General features: G+C 48.1%; 1 protein-coding gene across 2 annotated transcripts in view; it reads right to left on the minus strand.

The window, feature by feature from the left end:
• Window positions 1–16,817, minus strand: part of MARCHF4 (membrane associated ring-CH-type finger 4) — a 100,486-nt gene that overhangs the window by 15,555 nt on the left and 68,114 nt on the right. For both annotated transcript variants that reach the window (XM_077784956.1, XM_021526182.3), the window contains exon 3: window positions 11,222–11,414. In XM_077784956.1, the coding sequence (XP_077641082.1) occupies window positions 11,222–11,414 (193 nt within the window). The remainder of the gene's footprint in view (window positions 1–11,221; window positions 11,415–16,817) is intronic.

Raw genomic sequence — 16,817 nt, forward strand, 5'->3', positions numbered from 1 at the left:
CTGCTGACTAACCAGAAACCCTTGTGTTTATTACAGCCCATTTCTCCTTGTTCAAAGGCAGCTGTGCCTCAGCGCTTCCTCAGCTCCTGGTGGGCGAGGACCACTTCCACCCACGTGCAGTGGGAGCCCTTCTCCTTCCCTGCTTCCTCCACTCCATCTGGCAGAGCCATAGGAGCAGCAGATCCCATCTGGGCAGGTCATTGTGCTGCATCCCAAACTCTCTGCAGCCCTTAACACCCAGCCCCAGAGTCAGCAAGAGCCCTGTCAGGTGGGACATGGATCCAGCATGCTGGCACCTCAGGGAGTCCCCACAGCTGCTGCTCCACCAGGTGGGTGATGCTGGGGCAGAGTGTGGGGGGCTGGGGAGAGGAGGCAGCTCTTCTATTACTGCTGGCAGTGCCTGGCGTGGCAGCTGGCAGCATCCCTCCCACAGGAATCACTGTGATTTTGCAGGATGAGGCTGAGCTACATGGCAAGAAACAATTTCCAGGCTGTGACACTGCAATATGTCATGAGTTCATGTGACACAAGTATGCAGCAGTGATTCCTGTGTGTACAGGATGCCACAGGTTCCTCTTGGAAGTGGGAGCTGTCCACCCCACAGACATGGCATTTGTAGCTGTGGGAGAAGGAAGGCTTTATCCAGCAGGATGAATTGAGTTGACAGGTAGGACTGCCTGTCATGGGGCTTGTGGAGCTCATGGGGGCTGGGGGTAGGGTGTTGCAGGAGCATTTGGGGAGATTTTATGGCTGCAAAGTAATGCATCTTCTCTGTGAGGTGCTGCCTCCATCCCAGGGCAGCCCTGCTCAACCATGTTCTCCACAGCACCTGCGCTGGGCCCTGTAGGACCAAGCTGGTAAGATCCAACACGAGGAAACACAGGCAAATTAAGGAGCTGAGAAGAGGTGTCCAATGGAAACAAAATTTCATTTTGTTCAGCACTCCCACATGGTTTGTTTGCAATGGGAAAATAATGCAAGTTGTCCTGCAGAGATGTGACAGATGAGCTGGGCTGACCCCTGGAGTTGCACACAGCAACACCATGGCCCTGGAGATGCCACAGTACTTCTAGCTGTAAACATGCAAGCTACCAACCACAGCTTCCTCCTCTTACACTGCCCAAACCAGTACTTTTTTATCCCTTGACTGAAAACAGTGATAAAAAACACCCACAAGCAAAACAAGAAATAACAGTGAAAATAGGTAAAATGAAACCCAAAGAAATTCTTGCTCAGGCAATAGATAAAAGCATAAACTAAAGTACTCCTATAAACTCAGCTGGCTGTGGACAGCTACAGCAAAGTGAATGTTGTGCCTAAAGGGCCCTTGTACTCCTGTAGTATTTAACTCACAGGGCATGATAAAGCAGAAGATTAAAGGGCAGTCTGCAGTTATGCAGGCAGCAATAAATGAGACTCTTCTTAGAAAAAGCAACTAAATAAATTGAGATGGGAGCTCCACCAACAGAACAACTCCTTGCTTCTGAATCATGCCTCTCCAGCACCACTCCCCACTTGTGTGTCCATCCATAACTGTGCCAGAACAGGAAGGATAGGGCTTGGACATAGTACTCATATACCCTCTTGCTGTCTTAAAGTTTTCCCTCCTTGCTTTGTAGCTAGGACTGGGTAGATCCTCTTGGGACCTTTTTTTTTCTTCCTAATTTAAAATGGATATAACAGCAACACCCCACATCTTGAAAAGGCTTTGTTCAAGAGGTGAAAGACACTCATTGTGTGCATGACAGATACTGCAAGGTCTTTTAAAGAAGGGAGCAAATAATAATTTCAAGCTAGGTTGAACAGAGCACTGATCTCTAGGTGATTTTATGGGTCTTTTCTACCTTCAGATTTTCAGGCATTTCCTACAGAAGTCCATGGAGCTGAATACTTATGGTGAGGAGAGAAGACACACGTGATTTCCACTTCATTCTTTTTGCATGATGGAAACCGTTCCTCCAGCTCTGGGACCTGAACCTTCCCCTGCCATAGCTAATGTTACTCTGACCAAAGCACTGTGCAATCATGCTGATCCTCAGACATTCCAGGGACACTCCTTTAAAAGGAAAGCTGGACAACACCACTGTGCTGTGCAGGGCTTGGGAATCTGCCTTCACACTTGATTGGAGTGAGACCTGAAAAAGTCACATTGTTCCCCAGAATGGAAGAACACACGTGTATTTGCAGACAGGTTAAAATGTTTCATTTGGAATAGAATTTTTTTTAAAATGTTGTATTCCAAATTCTGACACTGAATTTGAAATACTCAGCATGAGCAGTCATCTCTAAATGTTAAATCAAAATTCTTTATTCAAGAATGATCAAAACATGACATTTGCTTATTGAAAGTAGAACTAATGCCTCCCTCTCTGCTTTTATTAGCAAATTAAATTCTGTAAGGAAAAATGAGAATAGTTTCAAAATTTTTTCATTTTCTAATGGATGCAGGTCCTGTTTGAGCCCAATTCTTCCAGTCACCTAAGTGCTTTTTCACTAAGAGAAATGCAAACCAATTAGGAGAGACACAAAGGTGAGTACAGATCACCTTTGACATCCCCCAGTGTAATGTAAGGCACATGGGCTAAATGAATGGACCTGACATGCCTGTGATGTCAGATGTTGGCATGTGCATTGTGATTGCTCCTACTGCATCAGTGGAGTGAGATGTGAACATCTTTCCCCTCCAACATGCAGGAAGGCATCCCAAGGATGTCAGGCAGAGGGTGTTCATGCTGGAATTTGGCCAGCCTTTTGTTGGGATAAATATGTTCCTGGAACACACCATGGTGCAGCCTGTCCTGTGCCGCTTTGCTCTTCACAGCCATGACAAAAAAAAAAAAAAAAAAAAATCCATTGCAAACCCAGGATTTCTGTGAGATCTCCCAAAGCCTTTCACCTTGGGTGCTGCAGCCTCTCTCTGCTCCCTGATGACATCCCCACAGGTCTCACCCCACCTTCTCCCCTGCAAAGGTCTTCACCTCTCACACAGAAGCACTACTCAAAATTAACAAAGGTGGCAGAAGCCAAGAGGACAAAGGTCTGTAATTTCTGATCTGACTAGCCAGGATCTCTAGGAAGGCAAAACATGTTCCTTGCTTCTCTGCATATACAAGGGTCTTCCACCAGAGCTGAAGGCCTTTGTGGCTGCAATATCCAGATGAGTGAATGCTGATAGAGGGTGAGGGACAGGTAAGGGTTTACCTGCACCTATGGGATCTACCAATGATTACATCACAAGTATGACAGCAGTGAATGGAGCTGAGTGTGTCTAAACCTGCAGCAAAGGTTTAGAGAGCCTTGGAGAACACAGAAAGGTTCTTCATGTGGCTGTGGCTGAGCAGAGTGAATTGTCCCACCTGGCCTAGTATGGATATTGTGGAAGCAGCTCTGCCATGGGGCAGAGGGGCTCAGGCTGTGTCTGTCATTTGTGGGTCTTGGTGCAGGAAGTGAAGCACTGCTTTAGGGAGTAACTTTCAGAAAGAACTAGGTTATGCAACTTAGCCCATAGGCCTGTTTGCAATATTCTTCATTACAGTCTGTTGTATCTGGGTTGAAAGATGGCTCTGCTGATAGGCAGCCATCAATAAGCCCCTATGAGGTGATTCCAGAGATTGATTAATGTGGCTTCATATTAATTTCTTCTTACCTCTGCTTCTGGCTCCCCACTGAGCTGGGGACACACCCAAAGCAGCCTCATCCACTATGCATAGGGGTGACCTTGCCGTGGTCTCATCTTTGACTATGGCATTGAATTCTCTTGCCACAGCCACAGCAGCCTTCCATGGACCACAGGTTCCACCTCCAGGAGTAACGTGTCTGTGGGGTGCAGGCTGTAGTAGGAGGAGCGACGGGACAGAAGGCGGTTGGAAAAACACAGCCTGGCACAGAACTGAGGACTTTTTTCATCCCTTACTAGATAGCACAATTTGTGCAGCTGGCATGGGAGATCCTACCAGCTGCCTACAAAGGAATTTCCTGCCACAGTGTAGAGGTTGTGACAGGCAGGCGAGTACTCCTGCCTCTGCCCACATATGGCAACTTAACCCAGGGACACCAGGCACTTGATTTTGTCAAGGAGTTTAGTGACAGGAAGGCACCATTCTGACTGTAATGTATCACACTTGAAAGCACAAGATGCAGTTTACAAAGTGAAGGAATTTCTTTTTTTCCCTCAAAAACTGTTAATTATGTTGCCCTCATTAAATGCCAAACACATTGATCCACTGGAGCAGAGAGCCCCATATGGTTATTCACTATAAATACATCTCTGGAGCCCTGCTGCAACAGTGGGACCCTGCTGGAGATGGATGTGGGGAAGGAGTGTGGAGCTGAACACATACATATGAAAGCCCAGGTGCTGCTCAGATTGTGCTGGAAGCCAAGTTCCTTCCCTGCAAAGAGGGAGAGGGTTCAGAGCCAGGTCCAAAGCTGTGTCTCTTTGCTCAGCAGTGATGTGCTGCCTCTGTGGAGAGTGGCCAGAGCTGCACTGGAGTCCTGTGGGCACACCCTGCAGCCCTGCCCACTGCTGGGAGCACACAATGCACACGTGCCAGCTGCCCCTCTGCTCTCTTATGGAACAATCAATGCAACAGTGGATAAAAATAGGTCCCTTCTTTCAGGGGCAGAAGGGTGGCTTGTCTCAATTTTGCTAAGCATCCACTGTTCCTGGCTAACAGCCAAGGAGTCAGTGGTCAGATCAGCTTTGCAGCATTGCTCCTCCTGATGCTGGTCCAGGTACAGGGCCCACAGTGATTGCTCCCCAGGAGGGACCCTGCCCAGCTGGATTGAGAGCCCCATAACATGCCCTGTGGGGATTGTTCCTGTCTACACAGCCTCTGAACAGCTGATAGATCAATGATTTGCTCAGTGGTTTTTAAAGCATGCACACTGTGGCTGAATTTGTCCAAACCAGAGTTCATGGTGAAGAAAAGGTGACTTTGCTGCCTAGCTTTATCCCAGCTGCCCGCTCTGAAGGTATGACCTGGATCTGGCCACCCCAATTAGCTCCTGATAGCTCCAGTTTACACACAAATTGGGTAAGAAGTGCATGAAGAGCATGGCAAGCTGAAAGCCACAGAACACTTCTGTATATTCTCACAGTTCTCTTCCAGGTATGCCAATGCCACACACATTTGCTGTGTGGGCTGCTGTCAGGTCTCTCCTCCAAAGACATTTGCTGAACTTCTCTGCCTTGTGCTCTGCCTTTAGGGTGTCATCAAGCCAACATGTGGGTGTGGCAATTAAAACTGATTCCCTACTGCAGTAGTGATTCTTCCAGCTTTGCAACCTGGGGGACTGTGTAGACCTGAATGAAAACATCTGCTTTCCTTTTGAGAATGGGATCAATACAGATGAAGACCAAGACCCTGAAGACAGCTCATTTCTCAGTTTCTTTTTATTTTGTTTTGACTTTGACTCCTAAATCCTTTGAATGCTGAGGGCCCAAGTGACCTGGCTAGATAACACCCCAAGCCTACCTCAGCCCAGTATTTCCTCTAGAAAGCAAAGCTCATTTAAAACAAAACCCCATTAGTCTTGGCAGGAGGCTTGAATTGTCACTATTTCAAGGAAGCACCATTAATTACTGTTCCCACTGTACTATGAAAGATCAAATGCTGTGGATCAGTTTTAATTGGCTATTGATTTCTTATGTTATTACCTATGGTTGTGCTGAGATGCTGTCAGACATACTGGATGCTTTTGATTATTCTTTCTGGCAGCTGGGATTAAAAACAGCAGGCAGACATTTCCTGATCTGTAATGGATTGCCATGGTGTGCCAACAAGAATCGTTGGCTGGATGAATGGTCCTGCTCTGCCTATCTTGTGCTGCTGAGCTGCAGTGCTGTTTTGAAGGCAAATACCATCAGGGGCCAGCCCAGGAAAGAGTGGGAAAACCTTCAAAGAGCTCAAGTATTTAGCGCTTGGAGAAGTGCACTGCTGTCAGCATCAAGGCAAGGTGAGCCAGGGAGCAGGGACTTGGGCACAGACAAAGCAGAAGTGCCCATCAGTCAGTGATCCAAGGGGAGGCAGATCAGATCACTTTTGCATTGCTGGGGATAAACCCCCAGCACACCAAGATCAGGGATACCCCTGTGTGATCCCAAGCAGGCCAGCACACACAAACCATACCACCACAGCCCTGTGCACACAGCCTGCAAATGGCCCTCCTGGGACATGATTCTCCCTCAGAGCCCATCTGGGGTGCCTGAGCCTACTCTGTGACATGCTCTCATTAGCTGGCAGAGTTCCTCCTTGTTTAACAGGAGATGCTTTCCTGTCCTCCTGACCCCAAATGTCACCTTACTCTACAAATTTTGACTTCCCTAATTGCACCTTGACAGAAAGAGAGGCAAACCTCTCCTTTTCTCTCCAAGGGTTGTCATTTAATTAACAGGCAGGTATCTCTCAGGATTTACAGGCCAGCTCTAAGCTGCTACTCTCTCCTGTGAAGGCTCATTCCACTTATTTGTGCATTTCGATAACCGCGTTTTTGCTAATCTCTCGTTATGTGAGAGATTTACCTCTTGGATTTACCTCTCATGGACCATGGAGAGAGCCAGTTAATCAAATGAACAGTCCCCATCTCACTTCTCATTCCCTTCCTGGTTCCTGATCTCAGATGTCTGTGTTGTAGATGACTTCACAGCAGAGCAATTCCTATGCTCACACCATCACCAGTTTCTACTTTAATCCAACTCTCATATCTGTCCTACAGACATGACCAGAGATAGCAGAGATGGAAGAGAGATCAGAATCAAAGACATTGAGGCTGGCTGGATATCAAGAAGCATTTAATTTGTTCCTTCTTCACAAACTGGGAACATCTCTCTGCAACCTGTTCTTGACATATGTTTTCTAACAGGTTCTTAAATAAAATCCAGTACTGGAGGTTCCCACAAATCCCAAGCAATCTTTTTCAGTGCTTCTTGCTCTCCTGTTAGATGTCTGAGAGCAAGGGGGAGAACAGTGTTTGAAGGCCATCTTGCCCAGATGGACATATCTTCTGGTGCTTGGGGCCATACCACCTGTCCCACTGATCATGAGGAGCAGGATGGTTTTACTTTGGTTGTTTTTTTTTTTTTGTTTTCATCATGAGTGAAGAGATAGACAATGGTTCCTGACCTTTTCAACTATTTCTGTGGTGCATTCTAGATCTAGAAAAATAAAAAAAACCCTAGTATATTACTGAAGGTTAGTGACTGAAAGGTGCAAATCCAGGCCCCTGGAATTTTTTTCCATGGATCAATGGTCTCTGAGTAATCATACATATTTTGAGAGTTCAGCTTGGGAGATGATCTGACCATTTCAGAACAAATGAGGATAACAACAACCAAATGATATGTGCTGAGGGAGTTATATGTGCAAGGAAACACCCATGCCCTTATCTTTGACTCCACACTGGAAAGATCTGTGCTGCCATGGGATTGTCCATGCAAATTGCCACAGGTATCTCTATCTTGGCAAATTGCTGCCTAAATCCCTTACTGATTTGGTAGAGAGGAGATCACACAAAACATCTGGGCAGTTGCTGACTGCCTGTCTGATTTTAGTCACACCTATGCAGAGTTGGTGACTCTCCAGCTTTGAGACTCCACAGAGGAGGTGTCCTGCTGAGCACCTCCAGGGACAGGGTGTGTAAACTGGCCTCTGGGACAAGAGTCCCTGGCTGCCTAATGGATGTGAGACACCCAAGTGTAACTGAAGTGCAAACTGCCAGGAACTACAGAGGAGTTCTATTTCAGCACATCTGCTCTTCAGTAAGTACCTTGTCTTTCAACCTCTGCTCCTCTGCTAACAAATAAAAACTTGGGGCTCAAGCTGGAGGAAGAAACAACTGGAATTCATACAATTACTGCAGGACCTATGGTATCACATTCTGCTAGCTAAGGCTGCCCAGCCTGTTACAAAAAAATGTACAGGCAGCATTGTACCTTAGCTGAACTGAGTGCACCTAATGTCCTTTCCCCACGACTGAGCATTTCTTAGTTCCCAAAACTTTCCTACCCACCCACAGGCTAGGTAACAAAAGAGGAAAAGGGCTCTACTGCAGAGGAGGAGACACTGAATTGCACACAACACTCCAGTATTTCAAGATCCGTTGCCACTGTAATTATCCACGAGAAGTTTTATCCTAAACTGGCAGAAGTAGAACGAAACCTCAGGAAGAAATAACAAGAGAATTTGGGCCATGCTGGCAGTCAGGAGCAGAACTTTCAACTCCAGAGCTGCCTTTGAGCATTGGTCAAAAGACCCTGCATGAGACAGTAAGGTTTGGAAGAAGGATGAAGAAAGGGAGAAAAGCTGTTTCACAGTGAGGAACTCACTGCAAGCCTTCTAGGGAGACACTGCTTCATCCATCACAGCTGCACAAAGTTATAATGAATGAGGAATTCACCTCAGCTGCAATGTTCATAGAATGGGTTGGGTTGGAAGGGACCTTAAAGATCATCTTGTTCCAATCTGCCTTGGGCAGGGACACCTCCCCCTACTCCATGTTGCTCAGAGCCCTGTACAGTGTGGCCTTGAACACTTGCAGGGATTGGGCACCCACAACTTCTCTGGGCAACCTGCTCCAGTGCATCACCACCCTCACAGTAAAGTACTTCTTGCTAATATCTAACCCTACTCTCAAATTAAAGCCATAATCCATGTTCCATCACTACATGCTCTTGCCCTAAGTCCCTCTCCAGCTCTCTTGTAGGCCCCTTGACGTACTGAAAAGCTGTATCCCCAGAGCCTTCTCTTCCCCAGGCAGAACAACCCCAACACTCAGCTTGTGTTCATAGGAAAGAATTCCCTGTGGTCAGTCCCTTCCCCTGGCCTGACCTGGCCTTGATTCTCCGTGGGACAGACCAGCCTTTTGGCTAGTGCTAATGCACCCCTTGAAACCTGCAGGGCTGAGGAAAAGTCACTCAGAAAAGAGAGATGACCACATCATCAGCCAGGGCAGTCACAGCTCCTTCTGAAGATCTCATTTGTCACTGAGTTTGAACTGGGTAGAAGAGGAAGAGGAGGGGAGGAGAGTGAACACAAACTCTCAGCTAGTACTGCTCAGAGCTCATTTCCTCTCCACTGCTGAGCTGGCAGCAGCAGCAGCAACAGCTGGGATTTCAAAGAGCAAAAATGCACTATACAATCAAGTTTTACACTGCAGGGTGGCAGGGGCAGAGGCCTGGCAGCATCACATATGAGCTTTTCTACAGGGATGGAGACAGAGCTCACGTGCTCCAGAACATCCCCTCTCCTGGATGAGCATGGGTGGGCTGCCTGGCAGCACGGGCAGGCGTGCTGCACACAGCCCAAGTGGAGCCAGCTCTGGGTAGCTGCTGAGGGCTGGGCAAGAGAACCCACGTACAGACATGTTAACTCACTGCATCTGTAATGCTTCCCACTGGCTTCTGAGTTTGTGGGAAAGCCAGCATGCCTGGCACCCCAGGACTGCCAGCTGTGCAGGGAGGAACATGAGACAAGGGGATGGCCCAAGTCACAACTCTGAAATGTTCCTGGGAATGGGATGTCTGCTTGTTCTTTGGCTGGAAAAAAAAAAATCAAAGCTCCCAGTTTAGGGCATTATGCTTAAGGTGACATCAGCGGAGAGGCAAATACATTTATTTTTCCCTCAGAGAAGGTGGAAAAGAGAAATAGAGACCAAATCCTTAGAAAAATTAACAAAAACAAACAAGCAAATGAACCTAAAATCTGATTGTCTGCCCAGTTCCCCTTCAGTTTAAGGCTGACATGGTTTGTTCTCTGCTATGTGGGATGATTTACCTCCTATTATCAGATGAGCTAGTCAGTCCCCCTCAGCTCTTGAAGCTATATCAAAGCCAGTTAATCATGTTACTGGTGTCTGCCCAGCTCAGAACTCTCCACTTCTGTCCCCTGCCAACAAGGTGACACGTGCACAGCACACATGCACAGGGAAAGTTTTTTCCACTTTCAATTCCACCAGCAAGAGGACATTGCCTATTGTGCCTACTGTGCCAACATATGGGTGCTGCCCATCTCTCTTTAACCCCCTTTGGCACACTTTGTTCATGGAGAAATGTGGTAGAAGGAGCAGGATGATCTCTACAGGCCAAGCTCACATCTCATTGCTAGCACAGTGGTGGCAACAGTGGGAGGAACAGGTCTTGGCAGGCCCAAGTCCTGTGCTGGAAGGCTGCTGAGGCCAAGAGCCACTTGAACCTGGATACCAGAGTGCAGTCAAGAATTCTGTACCTGCCACATGGTCTGTTTTACTCTGCACCCAAATTCTACCAGTTGCTGCTCTGTCCTGCTTCTCCTGAGGGCTGGAAAGGGGCTGTTCTTCCCTCTGGAAGGGCTGTATCCACACATGCACATATCCACCAAGTCAAGATGACTGCCTTTTTCCACTGAGTTTGGGAAGGCTTCTTCTAACTTCTTAACAGTGATGTCAGGACCCAGACACAAAGAGCTCTCTGGTTCCCTTTTTGCTTCCTGTCAGAGTCACTTGAACTGACAAGTTATCTTGTGGCCTGTGCTTGGTTGGACTCAGGGGCACATTTGAAGGTGGCCAGTGCTCACTAGAGTGTTTCAGGAGCTGCTGCAGGTATTGGCAGCAATGTCCCTCCATCCTGCAGACCTGCACTGGTCCCAGGGAGACTCTCCTGGGGCCAGGCTGACAGCAGCTGCTCTGCCCTCCAGGCTTGTGCAGTGTGAGGCAGCTGCATCCTCTAAGAGCTGCTCTCTAACAACAATCTGACAAGGACCCCAGGCTGGCCTGTGACCTCGTTTGGACTTGCAGCTCCAAGGTGGCCCAAAGAAGGGGAAACCACTCTTGCCTGGCAGAGAGACTGGGCTGGAGAGCCAAGGAGCTGTGTGTGGAGAGACCCTGCCACGCCTGCTGTGGGGCAGTCCCTAAATTAGCTATTCCAGGAGGAAAGGAGTTTCTCTAAAACCTTAGACTCCCCAGCCTCCCCAGACCTCCCTACCCACTTCTTTCTCTGAAGAAACATCTGTTTCTCTCTGGCATTTTTGCAGGTCCCTCTGCCACCCTGCCAAGAAAACACTCTGGGGCCACCCAGATGAGCTGAGAGAACAGTAAAAAATGGGCCATAAAAGCAAAGAGGAGGAAAAGCTGTGGGCACTCAATCCAAGCCAACCTCTATGGGCTGGCTCTCCATGCCATGTCCCGCTCCTCTCCACAGGTGAGTGAGCGGGCGGCCGTGGCCGCGGTGTGAGATACGATCACCCACCTATACAGACAATGTCCATGAAGCCGTACATTCCATAGCAGATCTGGAAGAGCAGGTCCTGGCGCTGCCACTTGGCTGAAGGACTGAAGGTCGACCAGATGAGCCACGAGATACTGGCGATGAGGAAGAGGGAACCCAGGATGGCTGCTGCTATCTGAACCTTCTCAATGACTGTCAGAGAGATGGCCTGCCACTGTACAGGGAGGGGACAAGAGGGAGGGAGGAAGGACAAAAGAGAAGACATTAGTTACTTGGAGTACATCACTGCTTTATACCATTGTGGTGGCTTTGGAGATCTCAAAGAGCACCTATGGGCATAGGTGCTTTTGCCCCATCCAGATCTGGGATGGAGCGTGGCAGTTGTTCAATAGTGCATGGTCTTGGGTTTCTTGGCAGCACTGCTGAAGAGGCGGTGGAGAGGAATCCTGCATTGCACCAGGAAAGCACAGTGACCTGAGTGAGGCAGGATGGATGAAAGCAAGACACCAAAAATAACACGCTCATGACAGTAGATCTGTGATGGCCATCACCAACCATAAAGTTCAGTTGCTCCCTCAAATAGAGGCCAGGCAACATCTTCATCCAGGACATCCCAGTACCAAAAGAGTAAATATCTCAAAGAACCAAGCTGTCTTTTGAAGGCTTCATATGAGCTGGCTCTGTGCCACTTTGTGAGATCTGACATGATCACAGCCCTAGGTAGAAGCTCACAGTGGCAATGCACATCCCACAGAACGTGCTACAAACAACACAAGTTGTTGTGGTTAGGACACTCTGCCTTTAAATGATGACATGTTCAGGCTGTGTTCCAAAGTAAACGTCAATGCTTCTTCCTCAGAAAAAGAAAAAAATAGAAATAACTCCTCCAAATCCATTCACTTTGTCAAATAGCTTTGTAAAAGCTACGTTATAAATATCCTAAACCCAGACTCCTCTCTGTCATCCAGCATAAAACCTCCCCACTCAGATTTACACTGCTGAGAAAACTGTCCTATAAAACCAAGAGCAGAAATTGGAGTCTTTAACAAGACTTGGAGACATGGTCCATAGCATCTTCTGCAAATCAAAAATTAAATCTGTAAACAGGCTGAGAAGAGACAGTTTTTCCTGGCATCAAAGTATATAGGCCACCTCTAGCTGTGAGATACATGCCCTTGAAATCACAGTGGGACTGGCAGGAGGATAAACAAAGATGGACTTCAACCTCCTCCAGGTACAGAGGATTCAGAAGAGTTGAAAATCTTTAGCCTAGATTCAGTCCAAATTCAGTTTCCCTGTGAAGTGACAGTCTTGTGAGATCTCAGTGCCCTGCATGTTGGTCAAACATATCCTAGGACAGCAGGATCACCCAGCAAGCCTTGTCCCATTTTTCTGCAGTGCAAGAAGGGAGTTCAAGTACTGGATACCTCTTTAATGCTCAGGCCAGCCAGGAGTTAGTAATGTTTTTTGCAAGGATTTTTGAACCCTGACTGAAGGGCAAGAAGGACAAGAAGTGACTTGTGCTTGTACAGGCATGCATGGCACCACTACCAGTCCAATGACCAAACCCCTGAACTGAATGTACTTCCCTGAAAAGGGCTGCACTTGGAGAGGGACAAACGAGAGCTTCAGCTGGAGGCTGAGGTCTGTGGGTGGCAACTGGAGATGATTTCTCTGCCTCTGCCAGCCTTGCTCCTTGGCTTGCATCCTGCAAGGGCAGACAGCCCTCAAATTGTCTACCATGGATGTGCAGCACCAGCGAGGTGGGCAGTACCAGCTTTTTTGGTAGTTGGCCACAGAAATGGCCACAGAGCTGCTGAGCAAAGAGAGAGAGCTTGTTCCCCACTGACTGAGCTATCCCTACTGAAGCAGGACTGGGCTTAGCTAAACCCAGTCTCTTCCCTGGGCCCAGCTACTCCAGCAGCTGACCCAGCCAAAGGCAAACACAGCACTAGGGACACTCAGGAATCTTTTCAACAGCCCATTCCCACTCTGCCACAGCCTAGCCTGCTCCATGCCTCCACCAAATCCATCTAGACCCTTTGTACCACTGAGAAGATCACACAGTGAGCAGCCTGGAAGTCCCAATGCTGCAGGGGTGCTGGAGTCCACAGGAGAGGTGCAATGGTGCAACTCCTCTCCTTGCATCAGGCTGAGCAAAGGACACCCAGCACCCATCACGTATCTGGCTTCTGAGGCTGGGATAAGCAGCTCTGCCATGCTCCCATCAGCTCCTCAGCTTTGTTCTCAACAGCACCATAAGCCAATGAAGGACAAATCTGCAAGCAATGCTGTTAGCCCAGAGCTCCAGGACTAAATCCATGTGGTGGGCAGGGCAGGGATCTTGGCTATGTGCGTGGGGTTGCAGTTTTACCCCTGCAACTTTCCCCAGACCTCATGTCCCCTTCCACGGCCTGTGGCTCAGAGGGAATGAGAGTGCAGAGAGCACAGCCTGGTGCTGCGTGCAAAGGTTTTACTGCAGGCCCCTCACACTGACCCGCGTGCACCAGCCTGTGCCAGCCAAATCATTCTGCATCATTTCTCTCTCTTGAGGAGGTAATGGACTGGCTCCTCACCATCTGCCTGGCAAACTGTAAGGCCTCTGGTAGCAACAGGTCCTTCCAAGGTAGCAATGAGAGGCAGAGGGAAGAGAAGAAGGAGGTTTTTTCTACAACTAGAAGCCATGTACAACCAACACCATGGCTTTGCAGAGAAAGGGAGGCTAAAGTGTAGCACTAAACACACTGTCAAAGGGGATGGGGCTCAGAGAACAGAAGAGTTACACATGAGTGCAAAACCTCAAGCCCTGCTCCCCTTGGCTGGGAACAGGGAGGCTGAAACACTGGCAAGGACAGTGCCTGGCACTGCTCAGCTGGCAGTGGCTGCTGGGAAGTTCACTGTGGTGATAATGAGGAGCCTGGAGTCTGACAGCTGTGCCAGGGGGTAGGAGGTTCTCCCCCTGCATCTGGCACTAAGTGACAATGACACACACAGCAGCAGTCCTGACTCTATTCAGAAGGTGGCACTGGGGTGTGATTACCCTCTGGCAAGGAGGTAAATGGGTCAAAGCTGAACATTGGGGAAAACAGCCAGCATGCAGAAGAATTTAATATTTTCCAGTAGAAAAAAAAAAAAAAAAAAAAGAAGTAATAAATGTTGTATTTTCTCTCTGGCAACACTGAGAACTGCAATTTAGTGTCCCAGATCTAGCTTGAGCCACTAATAACTAGAGTCATTATTTTTCATCTTTTAATTCCATCTCAGCATATGAGATATAAGATCTTAGCATGAGACAGAAGATAGAGCCTGATACCCCCATGAGTGCTCAGACAGAAAGGTCCAAGAACTGTTCAGAAGTGGAACGTGCTGATGAATTTCAGCTGCAGGAGCTGGGCTTGCTGTGTCCCTGCACTGGTAGCCTTAGGAGCTCACCTCAATCACAGCACCATGTCTTTCAGATTTCTTAACAGCCCTTAGAGAATCACCCCTTTTCCCAAGCCCTCTCCACCCTCATTATGGCCAGCAGACCAAGGACTGGGCAGGTGACCCTATCATCCTTGGGTCACCACTAGAGCTGCTCAGCAACTCTGGAGTCCTGCTACTGGCATATCTGAAACCCCCACAGCTCTTTGTCTGAATACTTGGCAGCAGTCATAGCTCCCTCCCTCCAAATCTCCAGCTCAAATGTTCAAGATCTAGCAAGATCACAGTGTCAAGCAATCCTACCTTGTGGGGAGAGACCTAAAGCTGAGTCCTTCTCCCCTCAGCTGATAATGACTCGAGCTCCTGACAGCCACTGAGCTGCACTGAAGTGCCCCTTTAACAACGCAGCTCACCCAGGCTGTCAGTCAGGGACATGACCTTTAGGCAGGTAGAAAGTTCTACAGATGCTCTGCCAATGCTGAACAGGGCAGAACTAAGGACTTGGTGGTACCAAAAGGCTTTAAAGGCTCCTACAGGATAACAGGATCACCTTTGTGAACTCCAGACTCACAATGGCTTCAGAACATGCCCGAGCAGTTCTCTGTGATGGTCTGCCACCTGTACTGGAAAAGTGCTCCAACCCTCCAAACCATTCTGGAGAAGCTGTCTGGAGCTGTCTGTCTGTCCTCTGCTACCGCCCTGCTGGGCCAAGTGTTTTGGCACACCACCCATGTCTGCAGGTACAAAACAGCACTCTGTCTCAGACCTGTTTCCCCCTGTTTCCCCATTTTGTTTAAATCACAAAGCTCTGCAACCCAGATGCCTCAGAAAGGGCTTCTTAGGAGCTCAGGTCTGACATTTGTGATTACTTTAGTCAGGGTCCAAGCTGGTACTGGTGCCTTTGAGTCATGTCACTTGTTCTCCTGCACTGTTTCACAACCTGCAAGTTGTACTTGACACAAAACTGTTTCCCTGCTTGCTCCAGTGCTTCTGCTTAGAGGTTTGTAAGAGAAAATCTGCTAATGTAACACAGATGAATAATGTCATTACTATAGTATTTAATACCTGATCTGTATTTCCCTTTCTTTGGCACTTGCATTCTACAAAGTTTCCCAAGCACCAGCACAAACATATCCAAGGCAGATACTGCCTGAAGAATGTGTCTGTGTCTTACTGCAGCAGCTTGCAAAGAAGTCTCGTTTGCTGGAGAAGCCTTCCTGCACTCCCCTGAGATCTCCTCCATGCCTGCCTCAGGCAGTTCAGTTTATTTTTATTGCTGTATCTGACACGTCCCCTTAATACACATCATTAATATCCTGAGCTGTGCTAGTAAGCAATTTAATTCTCAGACCCAGGGTCACAAGCAAGAGGAGGTTTTTCCTAGAAGGTTGGAGAGGATCATTTGCAGCTTAGGTGTGGTTCTCCCCTTGCTGCTGTCCCAAGACCCTGGCCATCAATTATCTTCTGGAGGATGGCTTTTTTTACATAAATCTGCCAAGCAAAATTAAGCCACTGCTGTGACATGGCTTTCCTGCTGCACACTTACAGATGCTGTGGTTTATTCAGATACTAGAAAAGCAGGAGGGGGGGCCCAGTAGGGCCATGTAATGGAAAGGTGCAATGATGAAAATGCCCCTCCTCCATGTGCCACAGCATCTGGTAAGACTCAGGCTACAGCATCAGCATCCTGGAGAATTCCTGTTATAACACACAGGCCCTGAAATCTCTCTTGCAGTGACTGCACCCATTGCTTGCAGGCTGCAGCTGGAGCTCAGCAGGGACCAGCAAAGCTCATGCTCAACACAACTGATTCAGCAGGCTGGGACAACCAGGAGACATCAGTAAACTTGCCTCAAGCTTTTTAGCTCAGGATCTCAGGCTGAAATTCAAACACCCTGTGAGATCAGCTGTTCTTGCAGTTGTGGGTGTCATGATGAAGAGGCCATGTAAGAGCACTCATCAGCTCCTAACAGATCATCACCATGGACAAAATGGAGCCAGAGGAGAACAGAGACCAGATCCCAACCCCAGCACTGAATAACTGGGGATCTTTGGAGCTGAAACAGCCTGCAATGCAGGAAGAGTTGGAGATAACAACTGTAAATCAGAGCTGAACTCATCAAGACTGCAGATAGTTGTTGGGAAGGTTGGTTCAAACAGATTTTCTCTTTGCTAAAATCAGAGCATCAGAGTG

Source organism: Lonchura striata, chromosome 8 (assembly GCF_046129695.1).
Source record: "Lonchura striata isolate bLonStr1 chromosome 8, bLonStr1.mat, whole genome shotgun sequence".
NCBI lineage: Eukaryota > Metazoa > Chordata > Aves > Passeriformes > Estrildidae > Lonchura > Lonchura striata.